This window comes from Natator depressus, chromosome 7 (genome assembly GCF_965152275.1).
Source record: "Natator depressus isolate rNatDep1 chromosome 7, rNatDep2.hap1, whole genome shotgun sequence".
Classification (NCBI taxonomy): Eukaryota; Metazoa; Chordata; order Testudines; family Cheloniidae; genus Natator; species Natator depressus.
The window spans coordinates 30,641,828-30,666,775 of NC_134240.1; the positions used below are offsets into that span (position 1 = coordinate 30,641,828).

The following is a 24,948-nucleotide window of genomic DNA, read 5'->3' on the forward strand; positions in this document are numbered from 1 at the left end:
TAAGCTTATTCTAAGGGAGGAGAAAAGCTTTAGGAAGGGACCTCTACTAAAAAAACACCTAAGTGACCTACGAGCTCAAGACCCATTTGTAAAAGTGACTTAGGGCCAGATTTACCAAGGTATTTAGGCACCTAGAGATGCAGGTAGATGCCTAGTGAGATTTTCAAAAGCCCCTAAGCAGGTTAGGCACCTAACTCCCAGTGAAAGGCAATGGGATTTAGGCACCTAGCTCATTTAGGCACATTTAAAAATCCTAGTAGGCACCCATCTGCATCTTTAAGTGCTTAAATATTAGAGCTGGCCAAAAAATGGAATTTCCATTCTGTGAACAATTCAAAATTATTTTGTTTCAATAAGGTCAAAATGTCTCGTTTAGACTTTTAGACAATATGATACTAGAATATAAAAATGCAGCATCAAAACCAAGCTTTCCTCCCTTTTAAAAACAAAACAATTTGGATAATTTCCTACAAAAATGCTGATGAAATCCAGCAAAAAAATTCGGATTTAATCCAGTCAGCATTTTCTGACGGAAAACTGTTTTGTATGAAAATTTTTGATCAGGTTTGCTAAATACCTTTGGAGCCTAAATCCTGTTGGCTTTCAATGAGCCTTAGGTGCCATATTACTTACGTCACTTTTAAATATGGATCTTTGTCTCCTAAGTCACTTAGGCACATTTGAAAATTTTATCCCATATCTCTTTAAACTCCCAGGGATGAGGGAGGGATGAGATAAATTGCTCCAGATTCTGGGATTGCAAAAACCAGGCCCTGCAAAAATGGAAGGGAACAAGAAGAAAATTTAAGAAGCCAGTGGAGAATTCTGGCCAAACGATTATGTGCTATTCAAAGAACGGTGTCTGCTGTTACTCCAAGTAAAAGCCCTAGGCAGCTATCAAGCTGGATGGCATAAGTGAGTTGAACAGATAGCTCAATGTGTGTGTTGGGGGAGTGATGTCTAGTAGTGAGGCTAGATTGTAAGGTACAGAGACAGTCTGTGGACGAGACTGCTTCCTCGGAGAATTTTTGTGCTTGTCTTTAGGCTCAAGATTCCACCTGGATCAAATGTTGATGGTGGAAGCTACAGGGCTCGACTCTCGTTCGTTCACACTAGTGCAAAGTGAGCATGAAATATTCTGGTTGGTCTCATGCCTGCTTTTCACATGGCATTTGCAGGATTGGGCCCCTGCAGGATGACCAGATAGCAAGTGTGAAAAATCAAGACGGGGGTGGGCGGTAATAAGTGGCTGTATAAGACAAAGCCCCCAATATTGAGACTGTCCCTATAAAATTGGGACATCTGGTTACCCTAGGCCCCCAAGAGCCAAGATCACTGACACTTCATGCAGAAGGAGCCAACCCTTGGCAGACATAAAAAAAAAATCCATATTCGGTGTCACCTTTAAGTGGCTTTGTTTCAGCTAATGAGTTTAGCAACTGAATTTTTTGGCAACAAATAAATAAATAAATAAAGGCAAATCATTTGCATTTTAAAACTTTTTTTTACCTGTTTGAATGGCTCTGTCTTAAATTATGGCAGCTTTGCAAGCTGAGCTGTAAATTGTTACTGTAAACTCCAGGTGCACGGAAGGGAAAGACATAAGCGAAACATGCTCGAATCACCTGAATTAATGAGCACCAGGTTTGCATTGTGCTAAACGTGTCCTCTTGGAGCATTAGTTCAAATTAGCTCCATTTGTTAAGTGCTGTGTGTAGAGTTAAACACTTAATAAAATTACACTTCGTGGGAGGTGGAATGCCGGAACTGAGGGCTGGATCCTTTCATGCAGTGTTAATCATATAAATATAAGCTCCGCTGTATGCCTTTCTTTTGTCGTCTTTTACCTTGCCATGGTTGTGAATGGAAAGGAAGAGCAATAAGACTTTTCCCACTTTAAAATGACTTTCTTCTGAACTTTGTAAATAAATATCCCTCCATCCTATCCCTCGGTTGTTCTGGCAAGTGGCTAATTAGCTGCATAAATTTGCATTGGGACAGACCAGCGGCATAATCAGCTGGAGAAGCTGTATTTTCCAAGGAACATCAGAGCCAAGCTTTTCTGGAATTGCAGTTGCAGTTTGCAAGGGGTGAAGTGTAAAAGCAGATGTGGGCACAAGGGCAGATCTGGGGGTTTGTCTATAATGCAGGTTGCACTCCTGGATTCTCATGACTGCCAGCTCTTGTTAAAAAATAATCTCCAGCTCTCCTGGTTATAGAGAAGAACGTGACATCTGGAAGACAAATAAAAGGAACCCCACAGGTTTTGGTTTTTTTTTTTTAAAAAACCCTTCTGATTTTTGAATGCTTGCATTTGGACAGACAATGTGGTCTTATGGATAGAGCACTGCAGTGGGATTCAGGAGACCAGGTGTCTATTCCTTGGTCTGCCACTGGCCTGCTGCGTGACCTTAGGCAAGTCATTTCCCCCCTCTGTACCTCAGTTTCCCACCTCTAAAGTGGGGATAATGCTATTTATCCTTTGTAAAGCCCTTGAGATCTACTCATGAAAAAGGTTATATAAATGCTAGGGATTGTTACTAACTCAGATTAAAATCACCATACTCTCTATTGCTCTGTCTGTATCCAGGTTTCTTATCTTACACTTAGATTGTAAGCTCTTTGAAGCAGGGACTTGTGTCTTTTTCTGTGTTTGTATAGCTCCTGGCACATTGGGGTCCTGGTCCATGAATGGGGCTCCGATAATACAAATAATAAATAGTAATAATTGTTGCCACTCTGGTTGTAGATGAGATGAGATTAGCACGATTTTGATTATAAGCAAGATATAAGACCTGGTGTTCAGACAAATAAGTGCAAAAGTCGGTGGAGATGTCCTTATATCAGTTTAAACCTGGCTCATATTGATTTAGATTGTGTTGATAAATGTAGAGCTTGGCTGTCCACAGAAGTTGTACCGATTTAGCTAAAGATGTTAATGTTAAACTGATATAGATAAGTGGGTGCGACTGTGTGTGGACTGTACTCCATTGGTTTGATGCCAGAAGGGGCAATTAGATCATCTAGTCTGACCTCCTGCATAACACAGGCCATAACATTTCACCCAGTTCCCCCTGTACTGAGCCCAGTAACTTGTCGTTTGGCTAAAGCATCTTCCAGCAAGGCAGCCAGTCTGAATTTGGAGACACCTAAGAGATGGAGAATCCACCCCATCCCCTGGGAGTTTGTTCCAATGGTTAATCACTTGCACTGCGAAAGATTGGTGTCTTATTTCTAATTGGAATGTGTCTGACTTTAACTTCCAGCCACTGGGTCTTGTTCTGCCTTCCTTTGCTAGATTAAAGAGCCCTTTAGGGCCTGCGATTTTCTCCCCATGAACGTACATGCTTACTAGTAATCAAAGTCACCTCCTGATCTTTTTGAAAAGCTAAACAGTTTGAGCTTATGAAGTCTCTCACTGGCAGGCATTTTTTTCAGCCCTTGGACCATTTTTGTGGGTCTTCTCTGCACCCTCTCCAATTTTTTAATATCCCTTTTAAAATATGGCCTCCTGAACTGGACACAGTACTTCAGTATCAGTCTCGCCAATGCCGTATACAGGATTGATATAAACCAGGTTCAAATCGAAGTAAGACTATCCACTCTTAGATTATACTGGTGCAACCTTCCCATGTACACAATGCCGTACAGGCACAAGTCAAACCAATATAAACCAGTTTCAAATAGTTCACACAGTTTGCTCCAGTTTAACTAAACCATTTTTGATATGTGACCCAAAGTGGCTCGTTTCTAGGAAGGCAGTGTGTTCTAATGGATGGCTCAAAGGATTAGGATTCAGGACACCTGGTTCTGTTCCCACCTCTGCCACTGACCTGCTGTATGACCTTGGGCAAATCACTTCCCCTCTCTCTGCCTCTGTATCCCCTCCCACTCTTAGTCTATTTATATGTAAGCTCTTTGGGGCAGGGGCTGTCTTTCATTATGTATCTCTGTATTGCACAGGATGATGTGGCCTTGATCTTGGTCAGGGCTCTCCACTAGTTTTTACTTCAACCTACTAATGTGTGTTAAAACTACAGACTGCTTTGTCTTCACTAGGATATTAACTCATGTTAGCTAACACACCTTTTTTCCTAATGAAAATGCACCCACTGGGACTTGTCTAGCATGTGCTCAAGTGCTTTGCTGAATTGGGTCTAAATGCAGGACACATTGCCCTACAGCCAAGTGTTGTCCTTTATGCCTATGCAAAATGGGTGTGAAATGCCACCTAAATCAGAACAGCAGCTCACTTTGCACTGGAATAAGTGACAAAACAAGACACAGGACAATGCAGAATCAAATCTTTTAGCCACTTCCCTTACTTGGGATTATTTTCCCCCTCTTGCGGCTGGAAGACAGGGGAGTTTTATTCTGTATCCTTGTGGGTTATCTGGTCTAGAATTCGTTTAGTTTTGGCATCTATTGTTTTGTCATAAGCAGGTAAAAGTGTTTTATGTGGGATTGTTTTAGCTATTAAAGGATGAAAGCCACTGGCAGAGCCATCAGCAAGGAGACAGCACCTTTTACAGATATTACTAATGGGATATTTATTGCCGGCTCTCCAATCAGCCAGATAATTGTATTTATTCCTATTCTCCAGAATCAAGGATTTTCAACTCTGTGTGTGTGTATGTATGTATGTGTGAAATAATAACAAATTATTAAACCACCAATTTGTAAGCCCCTAGAGGATAATAGGGTACTAAGTAACAGCCAACATGGATTTGTCAAGAATATATCATGCCAAATCAACCTAATTTCCTTCTTTCACTGGATTACTAGCCTAGTGGATAGGGGGGAAGCAGTAGACATAGATCTTAATATTGGGCTTTTGACACAGTCCCACATGACACTCTCATAAGCAAACTAGGGAAATGTGGTCTAGATAAAATTACTTTAAGGTGGGTACAACTGGTTGAAGAACTGAATTCAAAGAGTAATTCAACGGTATGCCGTCAAACTGGGAGGGTGTATCTAGTGGGGTCCTGCAGGGGTCTGTCCTGGGTCTGGTACTATTCAATATGTTCATTAATGACTTGGATAATGGAGAGGAGAATATGCTTATGAAATTTGTGGATGACACCAAGCTGGGAGGGGTTGAAAGCATTTTATGACTTTGAGAAATTGGAGAACTGGTCTAAACCACTCAGATGAAATTCACTAAAGACAAGTGCAAAGTACTACATTTAGGAGGGAAAAATGAAATGCACAACTACAAAATGGGGAAGAACTGTCTAGGTGGTAGTTCTGCCAAAAAGGACCTGGGGATTATGGGGGATCACAAACTGAATATGAATCCACTATATGATGCAGTTGCAGAAAAGGTTAATATCATTGTGTCATAGGTAAGACACTGGAGGTAAGTGTCACACTCTTCTTAGGACTGGTGAGGCCTCAGCTGGAGAACTGTGTCCAGTTCTGGGCGCCAAACTTTAGGAAGATGTGGACAAACTGGACAGAGTCCAGAGGAGAGCTACAAAAATGATAGAAGGTTTAGCAAACCTGACCTATGAGGAAAAGTTAAAAAAAAAAAGGCCATGTTTAGTCTTGAGAAAACAAGTCTGAGGGGAGACCTGATAATAGCCTTCCAATATGTAAAGGGCTGTTATAAAGAGGACGGGGATCAATTGTTCTCCATGTCCACTGAAGGTAGGACAAGAAGTCATGGGCTTAATCTGCTGCAAGGGAGATTTGGGTTAGACATTAGGAAAAACTTTCTAATAAGAAGAGTAGTTAAGCACTGGAACAGGCTTCCAAGGGAGGTTGTGGAATCTCCATCATTGGAGATGTGTCAGAACGGGTTGGACAAACACCTGTCTTAGATGGTTCTGCCTCAGTGTTGGGGGGTGGACTAGCTGACCTTGCAAGGTCCCTTCCAGTCCTACATTGCTATGATTCTATGAAAGAGAGACAGACAGACCCTCTGTGTGTGTGTGTGAGAGATTGGCTCTGTATGTGTGTTTCTCTGTGTGCATGTTTTGTGTGTGTGTGTGGGGGGGGGAGGCAGCAGTGGGGGCAAGTGAATATTCATGCCTAGGCTGGTACAGCCCTCTCACTGATTCCCCCAGACCTCTTTCAGCGACTTTAGATCCTGTGTCCACTCTGTGATGACCTTATGAGCCTCTGAGATCTGATACTTCGGCTGCTAGTGACAAAGGCCCACATGCCGTAGTTAGCACCAGGGCATCGCCATGCACCTTCCACAAACCCTACTCTGAGATACAGCCTCACAGGAGCACAGTGGCACTGCAGCGGATTCCTTATGCATGTGTTCTAGCCCAGGGCTAGGTCCGTGCACCTGAGCGAGTGGGGTCTAGTGGTTAGAGCGGGGGGACACTGGGAGTTAGGATGCCAGGATTCTATCCCCAGCTCTGCTGGAGTATAGTACCATGTCCTTGCACTTGACCTCTCTCTGCACAAGGCTGGGTGTCACACACCTTTCCTAAAACATTCAGGCCCAAGCCCATGGAATTGCACCCAATCGCTCCTGTCCTGATTTCGGACCTGGGTGTAATTTTAAAACCTTTGAATGTTAATAAAAGGAGAAGAAAGTTAAAAGTCAAGGCTGGGTTTTCCAAGGAAGATAGATGAGGGTTAATTGGGGCTGCTTACATATCTTTGTGGCTTCCTGAGCAAACCTGCCTGGTCCTGCTCTTAAAAAGAAAGTACCATTGTGGCTTTGTTTCGAGCAATTCTAACCATCTTGGCAGGATTCTCCCGAACCAGCGGTGACCCAGAATGGGTTTTTCCTAGCACCATGGGCCCCCTGTGCATTCCTGCTTCCCAACACCTGGCCCAAAAGGTAGAATCTTCCACCGAAGCCTATTGTGCTGGAATCTGAATTGAAATCCACTTCTTCCCCCAAATATATGTGACCCAATGGAACCTGAGATACATTTGGACATCAGCATCCTGCATCTTATCCCCTGGAAGCCATCACCCGAGCTGTCTGGAAGAAAATGATGAGGAGGAGGTTTGTGTGTGTGTGTGTGTGTATATATATATATATATGTGTGTGTGTGTGTGTGTATGTGTGTGTGTGTGTATATATATATATATATATATATATATATATATATATATAATTTTTTTGCTATGGACAAAGCTATGAATTGAATTAGATAATGTTTCTACTTGAAATGTCTGGAGTTAACCAAGGGGTCCAATTCAATTGTCCGCGCCCATGAACTATGCTGCAATATGGAATATTTTCCCATTTCCCCCCCAGCTTTGGGAGAGGGAGGAAATCCAAATCCGTTCGCTCTTAACAAAACAGTTGACGAAGGCGGCATAAAAAGTAAAATCAAGAAACCAGTTATGGGAATAAAGACAGGAAAGGGTTGGAAGTAGATCCCATTAAAATGAGCGAAAAATCCTCCTCTCCTATCTGAAGCGGGGATGGCTGAACCGTCAACGGTCAGCAGTCAGGAATGACAGTTGTGTGTTTAATTTTTTTTTCTTTTATAACCTAGCTCCTGAAAAAGAAAATAGATTTACACGAGAGGAAAGATATGAATAGGTAGCTTTTTCTCCTCAATCCATGACGATCCATGAGCACGTGTTGTTCGTTTGAAATCTGGAATATTAAATATAAATTATGTCTCTTTTTTTTTTTTTTAAATTTTTAACCACCCCTTGTTTTTCTACAAAATAGTTTTTCCCTCCCTTCTCCCCAGTGCCTGCCACTCAAGCCGTTTCTGTTAGAGAAAATAGTTTCTCCTCGATTTGTAAGCCATCCGGTGGCAGCAGCATGGGGCGGCATGGGGGTTGAGAGGGAGCGATGGTTCTCCATCATGTATAGGTGTAATCTATGTCTGGGATGCCGCCGTCTCTATATCCACGGGTTGTGCCGTAGCCGATGGTATGGGTGCTTTTGTATAAGCTGGTGCCGTTGGATGGGAATATCGTGTGGATTACGTATTCCTCCTTGGCTCGGTGTTGGTTGATGGGAAGCATCTGCAGCCCAGGACCTCGGATCTCCAGGATGGAGTTGTCCTTCTTGGTACCCGATTCGACGTAGTCGTCTTTCTTCCGGCTGCCCCTGCTGTAGGCCCTCTCTCGCGTCAGCAGCTCGCCCGTCCGGTGGACATACCAGCAAATGGCTGCCAAGACCAGGAAGAGGAAGACTAAGGCCACTGCCCCACCAATGATCCCTGCCAGAGGCAGCCCAGCCATTGGGTCAACGTTCTGCTCCCGGTTGAGGGTGGTAGTGGGGCTGTAGGTGTCAGCTGTCTCTGCTTTGGCACACACCGGAGTTTCATCTGCCACATAGGTGCTGCCTGTCTCCATGGTGACCATGCAGATGATGTAGGTGGACTTGGGCTCCAGGGCCGTTAGCAAGTACTCGGTCTTGTCCCCTTGCACCAGGGTCTCGGTGATGGAGCCTACCGCTGGGCTGTGACCCAGACGCAGCCAGCTGAGCCGGAAGGAAGCAGCAGGTAGCATGGCCTTCCAGCTAATCTGGATGCTATCGGCCGTCAGTGGCTTGACATTGAGAACCAAAGCCTTGGTGCCCGTCCCTGTGGCCATCGGGTAGTCAATGTTGGAGTCTGGCAGGCGGATCCCAGGTCGCTTGGCCTTGAGGGTGAAGAGGGAGCCCTGAGGTGTGGTGACGGCTGCGTGGCTGGTGGTGGTCTTGGCTGCCACTGCATTGCCCTGTGCACCCGCCTCAAAGCACTCATCCATCTCGTTGGTGATGTCCTTGATGGCCATGCCTCTCACTTTATCTGGCCCTTGACACATCAGCCCCCTCACATTGACCACTGAAGCCCGGGCCTTGACCCAGTCCCTCAGCCACATGAGGTTGCAACCACAGAACCAAGGGTTGCTCCTGAGCAGCAGCTGGGTCAGGCTCTCCAGGTCATCGAACAGGCCCTTGGGCAGAGTGGTGAGGTTGTTGTTGGACAAGTCCAGCCTCTCGAGCTCCCTCATTTTGGAGAGGGTGTTGTAGGGGATGTGGCTGATGGCGTTATCCTGGAGGTACAGCTTCTGCAAATGGGAGTTGGGCAGATTGAGCGGAGGGGCAGCCAGAGAGTTGCGCACCAGGGACAGCTCGCTGAGGTTCTGCAGCCGACTGAAGGTGTCGTCGGCGATGCGCTGGTTGGCCAACAGGTTCCCATCCAGCACCAGCCGCCGCAGGCTGTTCAGCCCTTTGAAGGCGTGCAGCGGGATGGTGGAGATGCGGTTGTCATCCAGCCGCAGCTCCTCCAAAGTGCGAGGCAGGCCAGACGGGATGCTGCTGAGGTGGTTGCGGGACAGGAAGAGCAGCTTGAGGCGGGTGCTGTCAGCAAAGGCGTCGTCCTCAATGCTGACAGTGGAGACGGAGTTGTCGTCCAGGTGGAGCTTCTCCAGCAGGGGGATGCGGGCCAGGGAGTCGCGAGCGATGGTGCGCACATTGTTGTCCTGGAGGTGCAGCTCCCGCAGTGAGCGTGGCAGGTTGACGGGGAACTCGTCCAGGTCGTTCTCATAGAGATAGATCACCTGGACGTTGAGTTTGGACTTGAGGTTGGAGGGGATACCAGCGTTGTTGATCTGGTTGTTCTGTAGGTACAGGGTGGTGGCATCGTCAGGGATGTCGGCTGGGATGGAAGTCAGGCCCCGGTCGTTGCAGTAGATGAAGCCGTTGTCGCAGCGGCACACCGAGGGGCAGGAGGCACCACTGGCCATCACCTCGCTCAGGAAGGCCACCAGGCCATAGCACAGCAAGAGCCAGTCACGCAGGTCCATGGCTGATGCTGTGGTCACCACTGTGGAGGTCACCGTGGATGCTGTTGTCATTGTGCCGGGGGTGGTGGGGAGTGGACCCTGGGTTACACCTTTGGGACCTGTAGAGGGGAGAGAAATGGGAGGAGCCTGAATTATGGAGGTGGAGCTACATGGGGATTAGAAATGGGGTAGGCCTGCAACATGGGAATGGGGGCTGAGCATTGGGTGTTCTGTCTATCAATCGATCGATGGATCTATCAGGTCAGGCACTGCATAGACCCCCCACCAATATCAGGGCCCTGATATGCTGACTCTTCACAGACACACAGCAAAAGGCAGTCCCTGAAGACCTTAGACTCTAACAGACAAAGAGTTGTGAAGGAAACAGAGAGGCAGTGACTTGCCCAAGGTCACCCAGCAAGTCAATGACAGAGCCAGGAACAGAATCCAAGTGTCTGGAGTCCTAGTCCAGTGCCTTGACCAATAGATCACACCACCTCACAACAAAGTCTCAGTCAGCCGATAGGTACATCTATTTTTGATGATTGAAAAATAAAATCACTCAGCTAAAAATCCCAACAAAACTTCTCCATGGTCCAGATGAAATCTGGGGTGGTTTTTTTCCTTTTACGACCCAAAAAGCAGATCCCCTTATCAATTAAAAAATCCAACACCACTAATGCACCCCCCCACCTCACTTTGCTTCCAGCACTAAATCTTCCCCCGGCATCTGTCAGGCTGCAAAATCTGCTGCAGAAGACGTATAAATCCATGTTAATAAGAGCTTTCTAATGGCAACGCTGACACGCCAGCTTCCAGCTGCCTCGGAGATGTAGCCACAACACTGCATACATTAGAAGCAGATAACAGAGACGTGCGCACATTCCCGCTACCTGCATGCATTTGTCTCTCCTTGTCGCTCAGCCACCCACTCGTCCCATCTTTCCTCTCGGTAAAGGGTGTCAGAGAGAAACTAATGCACTGCAGATTTGTGTCTTTCAGGGGATTTGAGATTTACACGTTATTAGTGGTGTTACGGTAGTGCATAGATATAGATCCGTCGATCAAATTGATAGTGTTGGCACTGCACAGAGCCCACTGAGATCGGGGTCCCATTGTGCCGGGCCCTGCACAGACACATAGTGAGAGACATCCCCTGCCCCAAAGATCTTGCAGTCTAAGACCTGCTGTGCACACAGTGTTTGTCTCAGTATAATTATGTGGATTGTGGGATGACTTTTTACTGATGTAGTTACCGGCATAGCCATTAGTGTGGAGGCATGTACACAGGGAGCCTAACACAATGGGGTCCTTGTCCATGACTGAGACTCCTAGGCATTATTATGGTAATGGGAGAGATAGGAATAGAATCCAGGTATCTGGATTCTCATCCCCCTGCTTTAACCACTAGACCACACTAGAACCAGGGATTCAGCCCATCCTGCTGCAACCAATAGACCCCACTCTCCTTCCAGAGCTGGGACTAGGACCATGGTGTCCTGACACCCAGCCCTGCTGCTCTAACTGCTATAATTTTAACCATGTGTATTATAGTAGCGCTTAAGGGACAGCCAAGATTGGGCCTCTATTTTGCTAGGCACTGTACACACACAAAGTAATAGACAGTTCCTGCCCCACTTTCTGAGCCGGGAATAGAACCCAGGTGTCCTCATTCCCCTCATAAGGGCTTAGCCATTAGATCATGCTCTCTCTGAGGTGTGCCTGGGGCTGCAGCCAGCTTCAAGTGCAAAGTCCCGAAGTTCATAGATTCTAAGGTCAGAAGGTACCCCGTGATAATCTATTCTGATCTCCAGGGTGAAAGGCCACAGGACGGCCCTGGAATAATTTCTGGTTGAACTAAAGTTAAGCAGAGATGGATGAATTTCTGAGGCTGTGTAACAACAGCTGCATGTCACCTTGTATGTGTGTGTGGATCCTAGGTTGTTACCACTTTGCACAATACCTATGTTGGCTCAGGATTGTAATAGAGTTGAGATTGTATCTTGCGCTGTGGCATGATGGATAATGGTGGAGTTTATGGAGTCACGGACCAGAGCGCTCCTGCTTCCTGCCTCTATTGCAGACACTCATCTTCCTGCCTTAGCATCCTTCCTGCTGTGTTAGCACCCAGCCTCTGAGTTTCACAACTGCGCGGCAACAGATCTTTGCAGAGGAGAGAGCGTCCAGGCCACAGGGCACTTTGTTGCAAGGCCACCTCCTTTGGCTGCTCTTTTATGTCCTGTTGTTTATATTTCATGGTTTATGTAGCCTATCAAATTAAGTGCAGTAAATCGCCTGGTTTTATGGGTAGGTTTTATTTGCCTGGATCCTTGTGTAGCTGGGAGAGGGATGCAGAGGAGTAGATGGGAACAGAGGATTGCATGGTGGTAAAGCAATGGGAGGGGTGTGCCTAGATTAGATGTCCCCAAACTATGGGGTGCACTCTCCTAGAGGTAAGGGGGGCACAAAGTGAATTTTGGGGACCATTGGCCTAGATGATGTCTTCACTGGGGAGGGGAGTAATCCCCATTCCAGGAACACCTCGCATAACTCAGACTCACACACCCTGCTCCAGTTTTACTGCACCTTAACACAGGGGCTTTGCTCTAGGGCCAAAGCCCTGCTGGCACCTCCCATAACTCAGACTCATAGGCACACACCCTGCTCCAGTTTTACTGCGCCTTAACACAGAGGTTTTGTTCTAGATGGTCTTTCTTTCTTTCTTTCTTTCTTTCTTTCTTTCTTTCTTTCTTTCTTTCTTTCTTTCTTTCTTTCTTTCTTTCTTTCTATTGCAGTTTAAAAATAGATACCTCTTTCTCTCCCCATCACTTCCCAAAAACACCTCTCACCTATCTATCCATCCATCCCCCTACACACTCCCATCTATCTATCTATCCCTAACCTCACCTCACCTCCCTTCCTTGTGGCTGTGTCTTTGTCCCCCAGCTTGGCTGCAGTGAAAGGCTGCCTGTGGAGAACAGTGCCAGTGAGTTCTACCGCAGGTTATGCTTTACAGGGACTCACCCGGGGCCCTTTCACCTCACCTGAGTTAAACCCCATCCAATGTTAGTTTTTTACAAGGCCTTTACATGGAAGATTTGAGCCAGCGAGGTCTTCTGCTGGGCCAGTGCCCATTAAATCACTAGGAACCACTCACTTTGCTTGAGTTCATTATGCATTCGGCTCCTCTATAAATTTTACATTTCTTTTTTTTTCTTCCCTGTCTCCTTTTTCCCCGGCTCACTCTTAGTTTTGGCCATTTCCTCCATTATGAGACATAAAATCCTTTATGGCTCAGTATCTCTCACTGCCAAATAAGGGTCTCATTTCCCAATCTCTTTTGGCCCCTGCTGCTTCTTTGAAGACAAACTGTGGATATTTTTTCCTATTCCTTCCTTAAAATTGCTTTGAACAATTTTTCTTAACCTCTTGTGAAGGACAATGCATCAGAACTAACCTGCAGTGAGCTTTACAAACAGTAATGCAGTGGTTATGGCAATAGCTTTGGACTTGGGAGACCGAGGTTCAATTCCTGCTCTCCCACAGACTTCCTAGGGGACCTGAGGCATGTCACTGAGCTTCTCTGTGCCTCAGTTTCCCATCCTGTAAAATGGGGATAGCATTGCCCCACTTTATGGGGGGTTGAGAAGATAAATACATTAAAAGATTGTGAGGTGCTCAGGTATTATGGTAATAGAGGGCAAGATTGGGTACCTTACATAGATAGGTCTCAACTGCAGCGAATGGGTTGGATGGACCACTGGTGTGACCTAAGGAAGTGGGGGATAGATTGGCCCATTGGTCTAATCTGGGGCAGCAAGGATGGTGCAGGGATACTGCGTTGGATGGGCCCCATCAAAAATGAATTTGTGTTGATTTCACACATTTTTTTTTGTTTCAGAAAGAAACTTTAAAAAAATTCTGAAAAATCAAAACAGTTTTGACATTTTCAACAGGAAAGATTTTGATATGTCAGCATGAACACTTCTTTTAATTTTGTTTTTGAAAGTTCAAAAAGGTTCAAATTCAAAATAGCATGCTTTGATTTTGTCAAAACGAGGTGTTTTGTTCAACCTGAAACAATTTTTCCCCCTGACTTTCCAATTCACTGACAATATAACTTTTTTAAATTTTTGGTCTGACAAGAAATGATTTTTGTTTTTTTACTTTTCAAAACTGCCAATGAACCGAAAAATCCATTGTTCATCCACCTGATGGGACCATAAAAGTTCCTCAGATAGTTAAAGATGCTTTATTAATACTCTAGCCGTTCAGTGAGTCAAACGGTTTCTTGGTCCTGATCGCTCTGGTTTTGTGCATAGCTTTTGCCATGCAGAGTAAGTGTAAAGCAGCTGCAAACTGCAAGGGAAGGGTGGTGCAGGGGTAAGTGTGCAAGTCTGAGATATAGAAGACCTGGGTGGGGATTTAGGCTTCTAAGAATGGCACTTAGGCCAGTTCTAAACTTGGAAGACTTTGCCAGTCTAATTCTCCTTTTGAAATCTTGCTAAAGTCAGAAGTTTCTTGTGGCAATGAATTCAGCCTAACTGTCACTGACACCACGTACTGAGTTACTAATAGCCCCTAGCTCTTCTACCACATCTTTCAACAGTAGAACTCCGAGCACTTTACACAGGAGGTCAGGATCATTATCCCCTTCTTACAAATGGGGAAACTGAGGTATAAGGCAGTGAGGCGACTTGCCCAGGGTCATCCAGCAGGCCAGTGGCAGAGCTAGGTATTGAACACAAGTTTCCTGAGTCCACGTGCAATGCCCTATCCACTAGGCAGCACTGCCTGCCTAGCATAGTTAGCCAAGGTCCCATATGGAGGCAGTGTGGACTAGTGACAAGGGCACCAAGGACTGACAGTGCAAATCAGGAGACCTGGGTGCTAATCTTAACCCCGCTGGGAATAAGGGTTGGGAGCTAACCCAATCACCTCAAGAGGAGGCTGATTTGAACAAAGGGCTGTGAAAATCAGACTCTTTTAAGGCATCTCAAACTGGGCCAACAAAATCCCTTTGGAAAAGCTTGCATTGGCTGCCAAGAGTTGGGGGTGAAGGCTGATGGAAGTGTAGCCCCATGATCAATGCAGAGTGATGCTTCTGAGCGGCTGAGCTTTACCATGACACGCACCAAAATAAACCATTTGAATTCCTGCTGGAGTCTTTAACCTGCCTAATAATTCATACTGCTGCTAAATCCACTCTGCAGCTTGCCAAGCCTTCTTTGCCTGAGGAAATACGTTTAAACATTAAAATCTGCCCATGCATCTTGACGTTCCATCAGGCAACGCTCCTGCATTGCTCTGCAGACAGCGTCAGCCAGCCAGGGAGGAGTAATAAACTCCCAAGCCAGCCTGCAGTTTATAGCAGCTGGGAATCTGGCCCTATTGACGTCAGTGGAATGCCGGCGATTTACACCACCTGGGAATCTGCCCCCCATTACATTTAGAACAATCCATTCACTTCCATTGCAGGCCCCTTGCCCAAACTTCCAGCCTTGCATATGGCTACTGATTGGTATGAGGGCCTTAGCACCGTGGGAGATGCTCTCTGTTCCTTTGCCGTGGTGGCATTTCTGTTTTGGCCCTCGGTTATTTTGAAGCCAGTGGGCCTGGGGGAGAATGCGACAAATGAGGTGCCTTAATCCAGTGGTTCTCAACCCTTTTTTTCATTTGCAGACCCCTAAAATTTTTCAGATGGAGCTGTGGCCTCTTTGGAAATCTTTAAACATAATCTGGGGACTCCAGGTTGAAAATCACTGTTCTATGGTAACGAGAGCCTTTCGTGGACCCCTTAGACAGTGTCTGCGGACCCCAAGTTGAGAACTGCTGTTAATCCACCTCTTTTCAGGGTGGAGGAATATAAAAATCTGGTGCTTTATTCCATCCCTGAATGCAAGTTTCCACCAGTTGTACGCACTGGCCGATGGGAGTTTGAAGGGATCTGTTAGCATTGCTGTGACTCCAATACTTTAAACTCAGTTGCCCCCAAAGCTCAGCTCCTTGCTCCGCAGTTTATCCCTCTGGGGCCCATCTGCATCCACACAGACAGCAGAACAGAAGCAACTAGACATCACGGCCTGTCTCATGTGTGCCTTTTGCAAAGGCCAAATCAAAAGAAGGGGGAGAGATGAAGGAGATGGAGGAGAGTGGGAGGTGGTGCTGGTGAGGATTTCATAGTGGGAAGCTAGTGGACTGGGGAGCACGTGTCGGGGGTGTGTGTGCAATGCTGCTAAAAGCTACTCAGATCTGCCCCACCTAACACTGGGTGTGGGGGAAAGGTTCCCTGGAGGAAATGTGGTTCCGTTTAGTCATACTGCAGGGATTAATTGTGAGGAGGAGTTGGGCGTGGAATATGAGCTTTTGTCTGTCTGTTTCAGTGGCTCTTTAAAAGGAGAAATGTATTTAAAACAGCCCCCACACAAACACAGTGCTGCTTACTCCTGGGTTCTGTCCCCAGCTCTGGGCAGGTAGTGGGGTCTAGTGGTTAGAGCAGGGGCCTGGAAGTCAGGACACCCAGGTTCCATGCCTAGCTGCATTCCCTTGAGCCCCTACCACCTCTTTTCAGCTCATATTCCCCAGGCTGTAAAATGGGGGTGATGATTATGACACCCTCATGTGGATGATTAAACTTCATTGGTTTAATATTTGAAAAGCACTTTCAAATCTTATTTCCTCTCCCCCTACATCCCCAAGGACCGCATACAGCTACCTTGAGTGTCATTTACTCAGGACTTTAAACCCCCAACTCAGGAAAAGTGCCATGGATTTAGTTAGTACAAATAGTAAGGATGTGATTTTATCCAGTTGGACAGTGGTCGGAATTTGGGATTTCTGTTCTGCAGACATTTCTGACACTTTGGAATTTCCTTTGGTCCTGACTTAGAAATTTTTAAATTTCTTGTGAAGTGAAAATTCTGAACAATTTTGATTTGGAAATATAGAAATGGCATTTTTGAAGCACTTTATTTCAAGTTTGTCACTTTGATTTTTATATTATAATATAGAATCATAGAAATATAAGGTTGGAAGGGACCTCAAGAGGTCCCCTTCATGCTAAGGCAGGACCAAGTATACTTAGACCATCCCTGACAAGTGTTTATTCAACCTGTTCTTAAAAACCTCCAATGACAGCGATCCCACAACCTCCCTAGATAACCTGTTCCACTGCTTCTACTATTTTATTGGGTACCGTGACCAATGCTGGTGTCCACTCTTCAAAAGAGAGTGTGGACAAATTGGAAAAGCTTCTGAAAATTGCAGTAGGAATGATTTGAGGCCTGGAAAATGATTATATATTGTACATAACATAATAGTAAATATGATAAAGTTGAACAAAATAGTTTGATAATTTTTTGTTGAAAACATTGATGAAATCAAGACATTCCCGTGAAACATTTTGATTTCATTGAATTGGCTTTTTCTGACAGAAGACTGTTCCATTGGAAAATTTCTGACCAACTCTACACAGTGCCCCTTAACTCCATTCTGGGAGGTTAGGCTCAGAGTTACCTGCTTTGCTAGATTTTAAGGCCAGTAAAGGACCATTATTCTAATCTGACCTCCTGCCTAACCAATTGCACATGATCTCCCGGTGGGATTCTGTAGCTATGAGGGTGAACATGATCCTTGGGCATATAACAGGGAAATATCAAGTAGGAGTCTGGAGGTAGTATTACCTCTCTACACGGCATTGATGAGACCATTACTGGGATACCGTGTCCAGTTCTGGTGTTCATATTTCAAAAAGGAGGTTGACAAACTGGAAAGGGTTTAGAAAATTGCTATGAGAATGATTCAAGGTCTGGAAAACCTGCCTTCGAGTCAGAGACTTAAGATGATAATTCTGTTTAGTTTCTCCAAGAGAAGGTTAAGAGGTGACTTGACCATGGTCTAGAAGTACCTCTTTGGGGAAAAGATTTAGAGAGCAGAGGGCTCTTCAGTCCATCACACAAAGGCAGGAGACCCAATGGCCATGAGGTGAAGCTAGACAAATTCACACTAGAAATAAGGGGAGGGGGATTAACTATTGGAAGAGCTGATCCAGAGAAAGGGTGGATTCTCCATCACTTAGAGTCTTTGAGTGAGGCTAAAAAAGTCACACCTTATTTCTGATCTGAATTTGTCTAGTTTCAACTTCCAGCCATTGGATCATGTTAGGTCTGCATCTGCTAGATTGCAGAGCCCAATTTCTGTATTCCATGTAGATATTTATAAACTGTGATCAAGTCACCCCTTAACCTTTGGTTTGCTGGAGTCTCTCACTATAAGGCATGTTTTCCAATCCTTTAATCATTATTGCTCTCTCCAATTTATCATCATCCTTCCTGAATTGTGGGCACCAGGATTAGACAGAGGATTTAAGAGCCCTCTGTTCTCAGAAATCTCCATATTGTAAACTTTCTTATAGGCTGCGATCAAGTCACCACCTAACCTGCTCTTTGATTAGCTAACTAGATTGATTGATCTCCGCAAGTATCCCACTTTAAGGCAGGTTCTCCAGACTTTGTATCCTTCTTGTGCTTCTTCTCTGGATCCTTTCAAATTTTTCAACCTCCTTTTGAAAGTGTAAATACCGGAATTGGATTTGCCAGACTGGATCAGAGTCAAGGTCCATCTAATCCAGTTTCCTATTTCTCGGAGTGGCTGGTACCAGATGATTCACAGGAAGGGTCAGAATCCAGTAGTGGGCTAATGTGGGGTAATCTCCCCCCACCCCATGAAGGTCTCATCCTGGTCTCTGGTACTATCATTGTCTCCATTTTACAGATGGGGAAACTGAGGCACAGACAGAGCCCATGACTTGCCCATGGTCATGAAGGAGGGCAATGGCAGAGCCAGAAATAGAACCCAGGTGTCCTGCATCCCAGTCTAGTGTGCTGTGCACTAAATATCGCCTCCTTATAAATACCTCCCCCATTTACACACCTGACACTGAACTGCCACTCCTGTAGGTACTCCTTAAAAGTTCCCCATCCAAATCCAACCTGATCCTCTTTAAATTGCAAGCAGATGGGAAGTTTTATAAATGAGTCGTTCTTTCGTTACCAAGATGCTATCACGGTGCAAACCAAAGAGTCACCTCGGAGCAGGACAAACTGACTTAGCTGAGATTCTGTCTGATGTTTATCTCTAGGTGTCTTTTTATAGAACTTGTAATGTGCCCACTTCTTAAGGAAAAAAAAACAACCCTAGAGTTAATTATTTTGCCAATTTCATGCTGCATGCATTATGCATCGAGCCTTATCTTGGCTGTAATTGCAGACAGGTATGCAAATGCCTCTCAAAAGGGATTGTTAAAAGAAGTTCGCTCAGTTGCATTGTATCCAGGGCTAATAGAAACGAAAATTGCTCCAGTTAATAGAAAATGATACACGTTAGAAGCGGGGTGGGGAAAAGAAAATTCAAATTTGGGTCTGGGGAGGTTAATTATATTGATAGCAACATCTGATATGACAATATTTTTCTAGGGGGAAAATGGTATAAGAAGAGGAGTAATTTGGAGCTTCCCTTCATTAGGAGATATCCACATTCCATCTCCCATACTGGGCGTCAGTTGGATCAGTTTGTTTTTTATTAGGTGTTCGCGGAAACATTTAAAAAAATATATATATATATATGTATAGTTAAAAAATGGAAGGAGAAAATGTAAAATGTTAGACTCAGTAATAAAGTAGTGGCAAAATCTGTTCAGTGTAGGATGAAGAAACAGCATGGTCCAGGGTTTACTGTGGTATGAGGATGTTATTGTATTGTACCACCTAAAAACCCCAACCAAGATCGGGATTCCATTGTACCAGATGCTGCCCAGACCCTGACCAAAATCAGAACGCCATTGTGCTTGGCACTGCATAGACCCCAACCAAAATCTGGACCTCCATTGTGCCAGACGCCATACAGACACATTGAGAAACAGTCCCTGCCCTAAAGACAGTACAGTCTAAATAGACAAAGGGTGGGGAGGCGAAACTGAGGCACAGAGCTGATTTGCCCAAGGTCACTTAGTAGGTCAGTGGTAGAGCTGAGACAAGAACCCAGGTATTCTGAGCCCCAGTCCTGTGCGCTAGCTACTGGACTACACTGCCTCCCTGGGCTCAAGTCCTGGCATTGCCACTAATCTGCTATATGACCTTGAGTATGTTCCTTCCCCTCTCAGCATCTCTGTTTCCCCTCCCACTCTTTCTCTATATAGATTGCAAGCTCTTTGGGGAAGGGACTGTTTTTCAATTGGGGGTCCGTGCAGTGCTCAGCACAACAGGGGATCAGCGCTCGGTTGGAGTTTGGCGAGTGCCTGGCACAACAGGGGCTCTGGGGTCAGTTGGAGTTTGGGCAGTGCCTGGCACAATAGGGGCCCTGAGCTCGGCAGAGGTCTGAGTCGCTGCTATAACACAAACCATATTATTATTATTAAACAGGAACTCTTTGCAACGCTGAAAGCCGCTTGCGAGGTTTATCGTGTCTTTCAGCGCGGCTGTGTCCTGGCTGGGTTTATCTGCTTTTATAATCAATAATAATTATTCTGTCCACAGGGGATCTTTCACAGCCTTGGTTTGTAACAAAGCTGCTAATGCCTCAACAAACCAAGCATTTAGGGCCCCATCCAGCAGGGTGCTGAGTGCTCTCTAGTCCCACCAGCCTTAGTGCAAGCCAAGGATGCTCCAGCCCTTTGAGTTATGCAGTGAATAATGTTTAGGGGCCTGGTGAAGTGATAAATGAAGGGTTTATTAATCTTAAACTCTGATATTCAGACTTGTAATGAAATGACTTCCGGGGTCTCTTGTGGTTCACTTGAGAGTTTAAACCTGACAGCAGTTAGGCAGCTGGTGAGCCAAGATCACTGCTCAGCTCCATTTCCACGTATTGGTTTTGATGGTCCAGGAGGGAATTTCTGGTTGGGGAAAAGAGCTTGCAACAAGCCCAGCCTATCTCAGTGGTCAGGGCACTCATCTGGGTTACGGGAGGCTTACATGCAAGTCCCTGCTCTGCCTGATGTGGGCCTCAACCTGGCTCTCACACATCCCAGGCGTCATGCCCTGACCACTGCGTTGTAATCAGTCTCTCTCTCTTTCTCCTGGCAAAGCTGTTCCATGTTGTAGAATAATTAATTGGGCCAGAGAGAGATTCTCTCTGCTGGTGGTTAGGGATGGGTGGGATGTGGCAGACCCAGGTTTAAGTCCCCATTGTCTAGATACAAAGGATGAGAAGGGTCATGCAGCCCATCACGGTCTGAAACTTGTCAAGCTCCGTCTTCAAGTTAGCTGGGATGTTTGCCTCCCACTGCTCCGACTGGGACGTTGCTCCAGAACTTCCCTTCTGTGACAGGGAGAAACCTTCTTCTCATTGCCAGATTCAATTGATTCTTGTCCAGTTTATCCCCATTTGTTCCTGTGCCAACACTGTCCTTTAGCTTCAATAGCTCTTCCTCCCTCCCTGGGGTCAACCCCCCTCGTGTATGTAGAGAGAGCAACCAGATCCCCTCTCAGCCTTTGTTTGACCAGGCTAAACAAGCCCAACTCTTTCAGTCATCTCTAGTAAGATCGCCTCTCCATTACCCTGATCAGCCTAGGAGCCCTCCTCTGCACCCGGGCCAGTTTGAATTCTTCTACCTTGGATGTGGGTGACCAGAACTGTACAGAGTATCCAGATGAGGTCTTCCCAGTACCTTGTCCCGTGGCATTAATACTTCCCTAACTCAACTGGAAATCCCACACCCGATATATTCTAGGATCACATTTGTCTTTTTCTTGGCCACATCACATTGGTGGCTCATCCTGCGATCAGGGAACACCCAGGTCTGCTCCTAAGTTGGTTCCAACTGATGAGCCCTCAGTTTGTAGCAGAAATTCTTGTTGTTAGTTCCTAAGTCCTTGTACTTTGCCCTATTAGTTCTACTTGAAAATATGGCCCTAAGTGCCTAGGGGCTTTGGAATATGCCAGTAGGCTCCTATCTTCATCTTTTGGCACCTAAATCCCTTTGGAAATCTACCCCAAATCCCTTTAGAAAATAGGATTTAGGCTCCAAAGTCCCTTAAATGGCTTTTGAAAATTTTTTCTCTTGTCTCCACTAGAAAATGAAGTGATGTTAGAACCCAGACTTGGGGGAGGCTCATGTTAGCTAACATGCTGTTAAATGCTACTTAGCTGTCAGTATTTGAAGGGGCAAGTGGAGTGTCACCTCATGCGGATGTATATGGTTAACCCTCTAGCCTCAGTGGGGTTTAACCAGAACTGGCTGAGGCTCTGTCTTCACTGCAGAGTTAACTTGAGTTAGCCTAGCTCAAGTGAGAGTGTCTACACGCTGTGAAATACCACTTGAATAGCCATGGCCACATGGGCACTGCACTCACTCGGGCTTCTGGGAGTGTGTTCCACGATTCTTAGCACTGCAGACAGCTGAGCCACTCTATGAATTTTCTCCCATTGAACGGGGTAAGATTGTGTCTGTCCTTTCTGGGCACCCAGGGGATTGTGGGAAGGCACTGGAGGACTAGCAGCACTCGAGTAGTGCTAGCCTGCATCCCCACTACAGAGCACTCATATTAGCAGCTGACATGTTCTGTTCACTTGAGTTTTAGCCTATGTTCCTCTGGGGCCAGCCAACCTGAGTTCAAAGCACCACCCCACTCAAGTGAAGGGGTGTTGTGTGTAGATAGGAACTGAGTTACGGACAATACTCCTGTTAACTTTGCAATTGACTGTATAGATAGCTGTGTTTAATGTTGTGTTAGTTAACATGACTCCTCAGGGTCAGCTTCTAACATAACCTAATATTCTGGCGAAGGGAAATTCTTACTTCATCTTCCACAGGATTTTAACATGGGTTAGCATGACAGGGGTTAAAAAATACATCCTTTGTCTGAGGCCCTGTCTTCACTAGGACAAAAGGTGTGTTCTTAACTCATGTTCGCCAACGCCCTAGTGGAGACATGGCAAGGTGTAGCTTTAACATGAGTTAGCAGGTGGAGGTGAATACTCCCAAGAGGGAATATCTACACTGCAGTCCTGGGCTGTGACTGCAGCACACATAGGCCCATCTGAGCTACCTTTGATCTACCTAGCGCAGGTACAAATAGTGGAGCTAGGGCAGCACAGGCTGGGCAAAAGTCTGTTCTGCTGCAGCTTCTTTGCTATTGGGACCTGAGCTAGGTAGAGTCCAGTGAGCTTGGGTATGTCTAGGAGTGCTGCCACCGGAACCCACTGGTGAGCGGGTGACGGCCCCCCGCTCTGCTGATGCACAGCGGAGAGGAGTGTTACAAAGGCCTGCTCTGGTGTATGGGCTCTTTAGCACAAGCTGTAGTCATTTATGCTTTGAGCTCTGGAAGTCCCTGGTTCAATCCCCGATATGTCAGCCCAGCGTCGTGTCCTTGTGGGCATTAACTCCACATGTGAACGACTTACCTTCGCTCACCCGAGTTATGAACATACGACTTGTCCTCGTGAAGATGCCCCTATTGTCCAGAGAAGAAGAGTGAACCCTTGTGCCCGTTTTAATGGCTCACCCCATTAATGAGATTAGAAGCTTAGCCAGCCTGCAAGAGGCAGCTTCTGTGATATTTCCACTCACTGCAGGGCCAAAGGCTAGCCGAGCAGGGAAAGTGTATAAATGGTGTTTCTCTCCGCTCCAGCCAGCTTTTCCCAGCTCAAAGCCATGCACACAGGGGGCTGGAGAACAAGAATTTCAGCCAGCCAAAGATTTCAAACTTTAGATGTTTGTTTTTGTTCTGCATTGGAATGAAAATGAGACTTTTTGAAAAAGCATGAGAGCCCCCAGCTTAGCCAGCTAGCCCCAGTGACCAGGACACTGCCCTAGGGCTCAGGAGACCCAGGGTCACGTCCCTGCTTTGTCTGATTCAGAGAAGGAATGGGAACCTAGGTCTCTCTGTATTTTCTAACCTACCTGGTTTGGTGAAGAATTCCCAAGGAGCTCTCCAGAGAAGCATTGGGTCCATGTGCAGTTACACAACTCTCCTCCCCTAATGCAAAGCTTGTATCCAGATCTCTCTCACACACCAGGTCCATGCTGCCTTTAGCTGGTAAAGCGGCAGGAATCCAAAGCGATAAATGTGGCTGCTGCATCTCCGGGTGTGTTACCCCGGTGGGGAAGGAGCCTTTAGGACTTAGCTGAGCTCCAGCTTAGGCTGTGGGGATGGACCCAGGGATCCTGCAGAAGCCACGCACTACATCCTCACTTTCCCACTACTCAGGAGCTCTCCAGACACAATCAGATGGACCTTGTTACTGTGGCCATAAGTTATATCTGCCTTTCAATTCTCAAGCCTGCCAACTGCCTGGAGGCTAAATTAGGGAGGCAGTGTGGCCTAGTGGAGTGAGCACTGAACTGGGATATAGATGAGTTGGGTTCTGGTCGTAGTCCTGCTGGCGACCATGCGCAAATTACAGCCCCTTTGTGCCTCAGTTTCCCCATCTGTAAAATGGGGGTAATGATCCTGCCTTCCTTTGGAAAGCACTCTGAGTTCTGCTGCTGGAAAGCATGAGCTAAGAGTAGGGACTATTATTATTATTGAATCCCAGGGTAGGCACCACACTTAGGCTAGTTCCTGTCAGTGTGAGGAGTTGCTCCATTACCTCGAGCAGTTGGGATCCAAAGACTGCCAGGCACTCCAGGGCACTAGGCACCACCCGTAACCCCAGCCATGCCCCTTGCTGCTGTGTCAGCAGATGGCAGAGTTAAGATGCACGGGGAAGTTCGCACTTCTGGTAGCTGTTTCAGGTTGTCTGCAAACTGAGGCAGGTGACATTGACACTCAGGTCATGTTTTCAAGCTTTTTCTTTGATCTCTCTCCCTCTTGCTCCCCATAGACACCCTTCTGTCTTTCACTAAATGAAAACTGTGATTCTAACTCATCCCGAGACTCCAGCAGCTGCTCAAAAGCCACAAGTGGAAACAAGACGTCCTCCCTTCCTGCCCCCCTCTTTAATCCGCTAGACCCACTCCCCTCCCAGAGCTGGGAATAGGACCCAGGAGTCCTGACCCTCCCTGCCCCCCATCTCTGGTGAGCATGGAGGAGTATCCCCCATGTTGTCTTCTGGATCCCAGGACTTCCCTGGGACATAACCCTTGTTGGTGATTTTCCCCCTGCATTTCATGCAGTCTCCCGAGTGTTCTCCATTCATGCTGATGGAGCGATACCATCCCCATGGCTTTGCTGCAGGCAGCTAATGTGTGTGATCGGCTTTAGCCAGGCTCCAAATGTGCCTGCTCCAATCTGTGTGTTA

The 24,948-nt window shown here is 46.2% G+C and overlaps 2 protein-coding genes across 5 annotated transcripts in view; one reads left to right on the top strand and one right to left on the bottom strand.

Annotated features, from left to right (window-relative positions):
- Nucleotides 1–24,948, top strand: part of MACROD1 (mono-ADP ribosylhydrolase 1) — a 182,268-nt gene that overhangs the window by 33,667 nt on the left and 123,653 nt on the right. The window lies entirely within an intron of this gene.
- Nucleotides 7,096–24,948, bottom strand: part of FLRT1 (fibronectin leucine rich transmembrane protein 1) — an 84,576-nt gene continuing 66,723 nt past the window's right edge. The window contains exons 1-2 of one of the 2 annotated variants that reach the window (XM_074959744.1): nucleotides 24,298–24,364; nucleotides 7,096–9,827 (exon numbers count right to left, since the gene is read on the bottom strand). In XM_074959744.1, coding sequence (XP_074815845.1) covers nucleotides 7,795–9,780 — 1,986 coding nt within the window. In that variant the 5' untranslated portion in view covers nucleotides 9,781–9,827; nucleotides 24,298–24,364 and the 3' untranslated portion in view covers nucleotides 7,096–7,794. Of the gene's footprint in view, nucleotides 9,828–24,297; nucleotides 24,365–24,948 lie in introns of those variants that run through there. The other variant, XM_074959743.1, reaches the window with a different exon arrangement.